This window comes from Ursus arctos, unplaced genomic scaffold (assembly GCF_023065955.2).
Source record: "Ursus arctos isolate Adak ecotype North America unplaced genomic scaffold, UrsArc2.0 scaffold_2, whole genome shotgun sequence".
Classification (NCBI taxonomy): domain Eukaryota; kingdom Metazoa; phylum Chordata; class Mammalia; order Carnivora; family Ursidae; genus Ursus; species Ursus arctos.
This window is the reverse complement of record NW_026622874.1, coordinates 14,585,301-14,596,319: the sequence shown is the minus strand read 5'-3', so window position 1 is coordinate 14,596,319 and position 11,019 is coordinate 14,585,301. Positions and strand designations below refer to the sequence as shown.

General features: G+C 40.7%; 1 protein-coding gene across 2 annotated transcripts in view; it reads left to right on the top strand.

The window, feature by feature from the left end:
• The first annotated feature begins 5,277 nt into the window (after positions 1-5,277).
• The window catches only part of ANKRD45 (ankyrin repeat domain 45), a 57,562-nt gene continuing 51,820 nt past the window's right edge, over positions 5,278-11,019 (top strand). The window contains exon 1 of one of the 2 annotated variants that reach the window (XM_026509336.4): positions 5,278-5,349. In XM_026509336.4, the coding sequence (XP_026365121.3) occupies positions 5,287-5,349 (63 nt within the window). In that variant the 5' untranslated portion in view covers positions 5,278-5,286. The remainder of the gene's footprint in view (positions 5,350-11,019) is intronic. The other variant, XM_048225109.2, reaches the window with a different exon arrangement.

The following is an 11,019-nucleotide window of genomic DNA, read 5'->3' as shown; positions in this document are numbered from 1 at the left end:
CTTTGAATTCATAGTCTTCAACCTCAATCACCTCTTTGATGCAAAGTTTTTACTTGTTTTGCCAAATCTTCATGCTATGCTCACCCCTCCCAGGCCTTCCTCCCTCAGTTTAAGCATACTTAGTCCAAGGTCATCAAGCTGGGTTTTCTTCAACCATAAATTCCACAGGATGAAAAATTATCTGCATCCAAGCCACTGTTACTTTTTTCACTTCAAAATTAGAAGACCAAGCGAAGTTCTTCCTATTCGAGGCCATCATTCCACAGATACTGTAGCCCTTTAGCCTTCAATTTCCCTTAGGATCTTACTTCACTGGTCATCTCTTTTCTTAATCTTCTCTTTCTACAGGTTCCTTGCTGTCACACTACAGGTACAATTAGGCTTCTGTGATCCTCTTCCTGCCACAACATCTCCCTTAATACTTTGTATTCCTTTAATTTCTGAGCAATTTCTTCCCTCAACATCTTATTGGAACTTCTCAAAAGAATAGCAGATCTCCACTGCCACCATTTCATTTCCAGTTATAGTTGTTAAATCAATTACCCTGATGTTATGTCTGACAAATGCCAAACCTATCTTACATTAAAAATAAAGATATTTCTTGCAAGGAGAGAGTTTTCTTAAAAAGCTTTTTATTCTGCCTTCTTCAAAGCTAGAATATTCTATTCCTGGTGGTCTACTTCCTGATCTCCCTCATTCACTTCTCCGTGCACTGCAATCTTTTTTTTTTTTTTAATTATTTATTTATTTATTCGACAGAGATAGAGACAGCCAGCGAGAGAGGGAACACAAGCGGGGGAGTGAGAGAGGAAGAAGCAGGCTCCTACCGGAGGAGCCTGATGTGGGGCTCGATCCCATAGCGCTGGGATCATGCCCTGAGCCGAAGGCAGACGCTTAACTGCTGTGCCACCCAGGTGCCCCCGTGCACTGCAATCTTGATTTTGCCTACCACCCTTCACTAAAATTGATCCCATAAAGGTTACCCCTAGGTGCCAAATTTCATTGCCATTTTTTCAAGTCTGTTTTGAAATGATTTCTTTGGCTTCTATGTTGCCACACTCACCTGGGCCTGTTCATTCTCTCCCTATCTTCCTCTGCCTACTCCTTAACGTTGCTAAGTTGCCCTTTGCACTCTTTTCTTTTATGCATCACCTTGGACGACTCCATATTCTTTGAAGGTTTTCAATAACATTTATATGCCGATGACTCCCAAATTTATATTTATATCCCAGTCTTGTCATTGAGCTTTATTTTTTTTTTTTAAGACTTATGTATTTGAGAGAAAGAGAGAGAGCGTGCATGCACGAACAAGCAGGAGAGGGGCAGAGGGAGAGGGAGAGAGAGCATCTCAAACAGATTCCCCATTGAGCACAGAGCCTGATGGAGGCAGGTGGAGGGATTAGATCTTACGACCCTGAGATCATGACTTGAGATTATGACCTGAGCTGAAACCAAGAGTTGGACACTCAACCGACTGAGCCACCCAGGTGCCCCTATTGAGCTTTGGATTCAAATGTATGTTGGCTGGAGGTACACTGATATTTCTGCCTCTGCTTGTCTGAGACTGCACACATCATCCTGATTCTAACCCTGCTTTTCTTTAAAATCTCTCTGAATTAGAAGACCCCTAGCCATCTGGTCACCCAAGATAGAAACTGGGAGTTACTCTTGGCTTCTGTTTGTGTGTGTTGTCTTGTCTTCCTCCAAACTACTCCCCACGTTGCTGTCTGACCTTTTCCAATTCCTTTAACTACATCTCTCGCCTCTCTCAACCACATAACCGTGGCCTGTTTCAATCTACATAGGCATTTATTTTGCTATTTATTTTGTGGCTCCATACCTTTTTACAAATTTCTTTTGGAATGCCTTTTCCACTTCTTTGCCTATGGAATTTCTACTTATCCTTTGATTTTGGATTTTCATTCTGCCACCCTCTGTCATATTATTTATTATTCTGAGCCTGCGTCATCTGTTAAGTATGCCTAATAGGGCTATAGTTAAGTCACTGACACAAAGATATTGAAATGGGGAGGGTGACAGAGTAAGCATCCTGCTAGAAACCTGCCTTCAGGTTAACATTGATTCTCTAACTAATAATATTCACGCACAGTTGTTCATCCACAAGTGAAACACCTACCTGCAATTTTATCCTTCCCAAATTTCACTTTGGGAATTCACCTCGAGGGACAGCACGTTTCTAAAATAAAGCCATACTATATTCCCCCATTCCAAATTATGAGGCATTGATGTCATAAGTAACAGAAATCCAATCCTTTTTTGGATTACTTAGAAAAAAAGTAATTTTTAAAAAGATTTATTTATTTGAGAGAGAGAGACGGGGGGGAGGGGTAGAGGAAGAGGTAGAGCCAGAATCCCTGCTGAGCAGGGAGTCTAATGTAGGACTCGATCCCAGACCCTGGGATCATGACCTGAGCAGGAGGCAGACGCTTAACTGACTGAGGCACCTGGGTGCCCCTTGAAAAAAGTAATTTATTGTAATAATTGAAAAACGAGAATAAAAAGTGGCTTCAGGCATGTTTACCTCCAGGGCTCAAGTGATGGCATCAGATTTCAATCTCTTGTTCAGTTCTTGGCTCTCCCATTGCTCTGTCACACTCTCTCCATGTGGTGGCAAGATGGCTCTCAGGCTGACGTCCCGTCACCAGCCCCTGCTGAGAAACAGAGTGCCTGTTTACCAAGAGCTCTGGCAAAAATTCAGGATTAGCTTGATTACACTGGTTTGTGTTCTACCTTTTTTCCTGGCCTGATCATTATAACCTGGAGTGTAGAAAACACCGTGTGGCCAGGACTTGATCCGGTGGGATCAGCAGCCCCCAAACCACATGGGATGTAGCAAGTGGGTTCCGTCCTAGAAAACTAGGTGCTATCACCAGAAGAGGAAGGATGAGCAGGCAAAAACAATGGCTGTTCAGTACCACTTCCTCTGTTCCTCAGCTGTGGAGAAGAGCGATATGCCAAAATGGTTCTTCAGTCACACACCAGGAGTGGCATGAGTATCGAATTCTTGCCAAAGGGATGGCTTCAAATAGACTATTTTGAAATCAAATGATCATTTTGGATGGGCACCCTCTAATGTTTAATTAGTTTACAGCTAACCAGTGCCAATCCTGTAGTGATTTAAACCAGCCTGACCTATGTTCAAATCCTGGTTTAGCCCTTCCCTAGCTGTGTGGTTTTAGGTAGGTGACTCAACTTTGCTGAGTATCAGTTTCAAGAGCAGAGCTGCTATAAGAATTAGTGAAGATTTATATGAATCACTTAGCATGGTACTTAGCACAGAACAGGCCACTGATCAATGAAATATAATTATTAATACAGCACATTAAGTTACCTTGGAATAACTTTCAACTAGTCTACACTGTTATTTCATTAGAAATTAACATTGTATAAATAACATGATTTCTAGTCTATAAACTATGGAATTCTTGAAATAAAATACTAAATAATTTCTATTCAGAGGCCCCATTCTCTTAGGGTGGAAAAAATTAATTTCAATCGATTTGGAAACCTCCCCCCCACCATAATTTTCTGGAGCTGACCTAATTTCCAGGGGGCTTGAATACTGCTTAACTCATCTGCTCCTTAAGCCATTTGTACACCAAGACTTCATTGTCGTATTTGCACCTTCATCATTAGTACCCGTGAATCGTTGCTAAGATTTGTCTCTTGCACACCCATTTGGTCCTTTCAGATCTAATGGCTCTCTTCAATATTCTCATGCCAAACTTGGGGAATAGGGGATGGGAGTTAGAATCATGGAAGTCTTCGTGCTGCATCGGGGCCACCCCGGGCCAGAATTCTCCTTCATAAGGCTGTTTCTAACCTGGTCTGCCTGAATGAATCATCCAGTTGTTTCTGACTTGGAGTTAAGCAGAGAATAGGGCCCGTTTGCGTTTAGGTTTCTCAGACCTACTTAGAGTCGTCCCATCCTTTCTAGCATTCAGAACACTAAAAATAATCTTTTAAGAATTCTATTTAACTTTCAGTATTGAAATCCATTTAAGACTTTCCATAAACAGTTGTATTTGGGAATTCTTCACACCCAATGAAGATTAATTAAAAACAGATTCATGCATGATCATGCATCAGAAGTCATCTTCCATCCATATGTTAAAAAAAACCCAACCAGACTATGAAAAACATAGTACATACATATAACATATTAAAAGTGAAATACCTGAAATGTCTTGCTCCTCCAACAACTTCAGCAGGAAATGAGTACTTAGAGTAAAAGTGCTATATGTTGATTGCAGGAGCAAGCTAGCAGATGACAGAATTTCTAGACTATTGTTCTTGTCTGTAATGTCAAACTCTAATATTTTGACTGTTACAACTACTTTGAATAAGAGAAATTTAATAATTATTATTTATTTGACAGAGAGAGAGAGAGTACACGCACAAGTAGGGGGAGAGGCAAGCAGAGGGAGAGGGAGAAGGCGGCTCCAGGTGGAGCAAGGAGCCCTATGCTGGGCTCCTTCCCAGGACCCTGGGATCATGACCCGAGGAAGGCAGAGGCTTAACCTACTACTCCATCCAGGTGCCCCTCAAATTTATTCTTTATTCCAGAAGTTCAGATCTATGATAGAGATATTTTGCTTGGGTCTTAGGCCAAATATTTATTTTAAAACGAGGCTATTCAGCCTTCAACTCAAATGTTCTGAGCTCCTCTAAAATACTACCTCCTCTTTAACGATTTCCTTGTAGAAATAGTAAAGAAACGAATGTTTTCCTTCACTAGGCGTCTTCTGTTTTGGATCTTAAATTCCTCAACCAAGCTAGATGTTAATTTCCGAGGCCCTTCCACTCCGGACATCCTCGGCACTTGCGATGTCTCAGGAAACGGACTTGCTGGTGACAATGACCATAAACCATAACAGAAAGACCTCTAACAGCCTAGAAAATTAAGCAAGCTGTCCGTTATAATTACAATCTTTCATAGTTTTCAGAAAGCATCCTCGTATTTCTGGAAAAATTCTTTCGTTCAAAGGCCAAAGATAAGACTTACGACGGACCTGCAACCAATGTGCATGCTTTATTTTCAAATTTTATTTTTTAAACTGTAAATACAGACCATAAGGTAGAAAATTTACAAAATAAAGAAAAACCCGCGCGCCACCATCCGAACGCAGCGATTTAACTCATTTTGACGAATGCCTCCCGGTTTTCTCCCGCTTTCGCGACTCGCACCTCGCAACCTTGACCCTCGCGCGCTGCCGGAACCGCAGCGCTCGGGGCGGCGCTACCGCGCAAGGGTGCGCCGTCGCCATGGTAACCGCGAAAGCCCGGGGTCCCGGGAGCGGTGAGTCGGAGTCCGCGAGGAGGTCCACGGTGGGTGCTTGGAGTGGGGACGGGGGGAAGAAGGGGTGTCTCCGCGCGTGGCCGCTGGGGCTGGAGCCGGAGGGGCGTGGGCGTCAGCCGCGGCGGCCTCAGGCTTCGCCTCTGCACCGAGCTTTATAGAGCGGCTCCCGCCCGGCGGGCAGCCTCGGAGATTCCCGAGGGTCCCTCAGGGATTCGGGCCGGAAGGCGAACACCGGCGTCCAGAAGTGACTGGTGCCCGCCCCGCCGGCCCTCCAGGGACGCGCGGTGCGGCTGCCACTCTCTGCTTGCTCTTCTTCAGGCCTTCCTTTGTTTAACCCCCGGGGCTCCGGGCTGCCCTTTGGGGCCCCTCCTTGAGCTGGGGACTTAACATCCTCAAGGGACTACGTTTTTTGAAGCAAGACTTCAACTAGCTTAAAAGGCTCTTAAGATCTATTCATCATAACTTCGAGCTTGTCTGCGTCCTTGCCCTTTGTTGGTGCTTTTCATTATCTGGTTTGCCCTTTTCTTCTTATTTTAAGACTTCTACTCCTCCACTTCTGGGAAGCCTTTCCGAACCTCCCCGCTGCGAATCTAATTTAGCTGTCCAGCGTCTTTACTGTCAAAGCGCTCTTTGCTTATCTCCTTTTATATCCCTTATCTCACCGTCCTTGCTGATTTACTGGTGGCTTCCCCACTAGACTGTGGGGAATGGCCTGGGGGGGGGGGGAGGACCGTGGCCTCTGTGATGTTCTATTATTAGTGCCTTAGCGACCTCAAAAGAGTTCGCACTTTATAGTTAAAAGGAAGAGTTTGTAGACTTGCTTTCCGACTCGAATTAAGTAAAGCAGAATAGGTGCTGTTCTCATTTCATGAATAAGGAGTGTGAGTTCAGAAAAGTCACATAATTATTAAATACCAGAATGAGGACTCAAGCATGGGCCTTCCGACTCACAGACTGCTGTGCCATTCTGCCTTCGTAGTTCCAACCCTGTCTCCCCTCTCCATGCTTACATTCTCTATGAACTTTTGGTTATAGGCCCTTAGGTTGCAATTTTGATTTCTGTTATAACTTTTGTGGGCAAAGAAAATGTAATTTATTTTTGTCTATGACCTAGTTTTTTTTGTGAGCACTCACTCATTGATTATTAGGAAAAAAAATAATTGAAATGTTCAATTGGTTTTAAAGTTTAGACCTCTCTGTAATTGGCTTCTTTGTCTAATGTTTAATTTCTCTTACACAAAAATATTTAGGTTCTCAGATAACTTCTCCCCTGATTCTCTCCTTGAGATGGTGTCTTAGTATGTGGGTATGTGTGAATTCATGAGATCTGGGAGGAAGTGTCTGAGGTCCCTTTGTCGTGTTTGGAGTCATGTACCTTATGAATACATCTCTCCTGGTTTGGTCAGTGCCCTGAGTCTTTTTTGTGACTTCCCTTCCACCCTGGGCGGGGTGGTTTGATCCACAGACCTCCTGCCCTACAGAACTTCTTCACCCTGTTACAGCAAGCTTGAGGGGGCAAGGGCTCCTGCAAGACTCTGCCACTTCTGGATCTCATCCATGTCCTAAAACAGTGGTCCTCAAACTTTTTGGTCCCAGGATTCCATTACACTCTTAAAAAATTACTGATCCCAAAGAGCTTTCATTTATGTGGGTTATATCTAGCCATATAGTAAGCATTAAAAATATAGTAAGAATTAGAAATTAAGACTGGGAATTAAAACATGTTTATTAATTCTTTTAACAATAACAAAAATAAGCTTATGTTAAATATAAATTACATATTTCTCATGGAAAATAAGTATTTTCTAAAACAAAAACTTTAGCAAGGAAGTAGAGTTAAACATTTTCAATATAGGGGCATCTGGGTTCAGTTGGTTAAGTGTCCAGCTCTTAATTTCTGCTCAGGTCACGATCTCAGGGTCATGAGATCCAGCCCCATGTCAGGCTCCGTGCTCAGTGTGGAGTCTGCTTGAGATTCTCCCTCTCCCTATGCTCTCTCTTTCTTTCTCTCTCTCAAATAAATAAATCTTAAAAAAAACATTTCAATATATAGAATATTGATAACAGGAAGAAAGAAAAAGCTGTTATTATGGTCATCCTATTAGTACTTATAGTCACAGTAAAAATGCTTTAAAATATTCTAAAACTTCGATGTTATAAGAAGAAAAAATTCTTTGCTCTATCTTGAAAAGACAGTATGATGAAGGACACAATCAGCATTAGACCACCAAACATATGACAGGAGAGTTTACTTTTTTCCTCCTGATTAGATGTCTTTTAAAAGGCAGGCCTGGGGCGCCTGGGTGGCACAGCGGTTAAGCGTCTGCCTTCGGCTCTGGGTGTGATCCCGGCGTTATGGGATCGAGCCCCACATCAGGTTCCTCCGCTGTGAGCCTGCTTCTTCCTCTTCCACTCACCCTGCTGTGTTCCCTCTCTCAATGACTGTCTCTCTCTCTGTCAAATAAATAAATAAATAAATAAATAAAAATAAAAGGCAGGCCTACGGATAAATGCCCTGGAAGACTTCACTTTGTCCTTTTATTTCAGAAAGGCTGATCTCAGTTTAGTCTAGATTTGGACTAGAACAGTCTCAAAGGTTTGACCATAGATCAGGGTGGCTTGTGTCCTAGGACTTTGTCCTAGGCCAGTGGTTCTCAAAGTATGATCTGAGTATTCCCTGGGGATCCTTACGACATTTTTCGGGGAGTTCACCAGTAAAGCTATCTTCATGTTAAAGATATCATTTATTATTATCTTCATATTAAAGACATCATTTGTCTTTGTATTCTCATTCTTTCACATGCTGTAGTGGTTTTCTAGAGGCTAAATAACAGGTGATATCACAACATCACATGTCATGGCAATGAAAGCTGAAGCAGGTAGTTGAACCCATCTCTTTTCTAATAAGCCAGACATTAGAGATTTGCAAAAATGTAAAATAATGCCACTCTTCTCATCAAATTTTCCTTGTAAAATATATTTTTCATAAGCTATATTTTGTATGTTAACATGTAATTATTTTAAGATGAACTAATATTTTAAAGATTTCTAAATTTTAATTTCTAATATGACATTTTTTTCTAATATGGTAAATATTGGTAGATAGAACCCACATAATAATTTTGGGAACTTTCCATTTTTAAGAGTGTAAAGAGCCCTGAGATCAAGGAATTTGAGAAATGCTGCCCTAATCATGTTAATTCTGGCTCCAGAATAATATGGAAATTAAGCTCCATTCAAAGATATATCAAGGGTAGCTTTGAGTATTCTGGACTGAATTGTATTTCCAGATTTGATCCAGTTTATTTATAAATCTCTGAATTAACCTGGGGCCATAGATGCAGAATAATGTGTCTGTAATCAAAAGTTTGGTGGTCATAGAGAGAAAATAATTTATTCACACCTTGTGTAGGACAACAGTGTATTAAAGAAAAAGAATAAAAAATAGTATTACCATCTCTTCTTTTATTTCATGAATGCTTTTGCTGGAGAAATAATGATATATGATGATGATAGGTTTTGCTTCCTGAGTGCTCGCCATGTGCTTGGCATATCCATCATCTAATTTAGTCTAGTTCTCAGAACAATCCTATAAACTAGGTCTAGTGTTATTCCTACAAGAGATTAGGTAAATCACCCAGTATTATGCAACTAATAAATTGCAGGATTGGATTATAAACTCAAGTCTTTCTAACTCCAAAACCTATTGTTCTTGGCTGTGAAGAAAAGCAGTGGTAATTGCAGCCTTGATGTTAAGAGTTATTGAATACATACATGTCAAGAATTGTGGTAATCTGAAAGTGACACAAGAAAAATGTAAGGCTTGATCCTTGCCCCCATCCAGTTTATAATCTAATTAGGTAGATGTCTTTTATAGTTGAAACAAGTAGAAAATAATATAATACCATGACTTGGTAAGTTGTATGTTACAGACTACATATAATGGCCTTTGAAGATCATAGGAGGGAAAGGCCCATGTGCATTCTAGAGAGGAGTCAAGGAAAGTTTTAGGAAGAAAATAAGTTTATAGCTTGGCCTAAATAGGATTTGGCTAGTAGGAATGGAGGAGGAAAAAAACATTATTCTAGGCCTAGTAACAAGAATGTGCATGAGATGTAAATCGGATTTTCTCAGTATCTTCAAGGTCTCATGTCTGGGCCCTCACTAGGCTGGTGAGGAAAGGTATTTTAAGCATATTCTGCCTCTGTTCTCTAAAGTTTGAGTATAGATATCTATAGCAGATATGTTCCAGAAGATCGCAATGTTATTAATAGGGCGACAAAACAATTTATTGTGTGGTAATGGTAGACATCTTTGAGAGTAAAAGAGGATGCTATTAAAAATTACAGCAGGGGGAACAGATGTAACTAGAACTGCCCTGGGTACATTGAAACATATGTCACCCAAGCTATTAACTATAAACACATGCTGTCTAACATCTGTTAAATTCTCTCTTGTTGATTTCTTGGTATAGTTCCATAGAGGTTATTCAAAACTAATGTTTCTTCACAGTGTGGCTTGTACCCCATTAGTGGATCATGAAATCAGTTTGGTGGGTGGCACCAGCCTTAAAAAATATAATGAGAATAGGGACACCTGGCTGGCTCAGTCGGAAGAGCATGCAACTCTTGATTTGAAGGTCCTGAGTTTGAGCCCCACGTTGGGTATAGACATTACTTAAAAAATGAAAAATTAAAAAAATATAATGGGAATAAAAACATCAGTATATTACATGTAGTAAGGATAAATAGTATTTTGGTTAATGATATACATGCAGGTATACCCCATATATGCAGTGTACCCAGGACAAAAGTGTCCCAAGTGTCCATTACTACTGACAATAAGTTATTTGTTTGGTTACCCTATCAGTAGAAGATGTATATATATTTACATATATAAAATGGAAATAAGATATCATAAACTAATATATATTACATAATACAATAAAATAACTTAGATATACCATGTATAATACAATATATTAAACAATATATATGTATTTGGACAGGACATCCACCTCATGGTCTAAATTAGCAGTGCATGCTCTAGTCATCATGCTTGCAATCCAGTGAGAAGGAATTACATTTTCCTAGAAGGTGCATACTACATGACTACTCACATCTTATGCCTACTATTTGAACATATGGTCACGTTATGTTGCAAGAGAGACTGGGAAGTAGTTTTATTCCAATATAAATATTGTTTTTTAAAAAATGCGTGGTTAAAAAAAAAAAGAGAATGGGGTTCTATTCCTAAAGAAGGGGAGATCAGATTTTAGGGAAGACAGCTGTGTCTGAGTACTAAATGAGGAGCTCACATGTTCATGAGGAGCCTGAAAAGGAGCAGTAACCAAGGGAGCTTTGGAGGGTCAGACCACAAGAACCACAACATGTGCTCATAGCAGGAACTTTAATCAGTACACCCTTGCTGTCACTGTGATGAATGACCTTCAACTAACCTCATGTTCCCGTGTCCCTTGTTCAGGTGTCAAGATCCTGGTCATTTATTGTGAAAGCTAAAAAAACTTAACTCACAGATATGGAGAATAGATCGGTGGCTGCCAGAGGTAGAGTTAGGGGTAGGTCAAATGGGTAAAGAGGGTCAAAAGGTAAAAACGTCCAGTTATAGGATAAATACATTCTGGGAATGCTCTGTACAGCGTGGTGACTATAGTTGACAATACTGCATTGAATTAAATA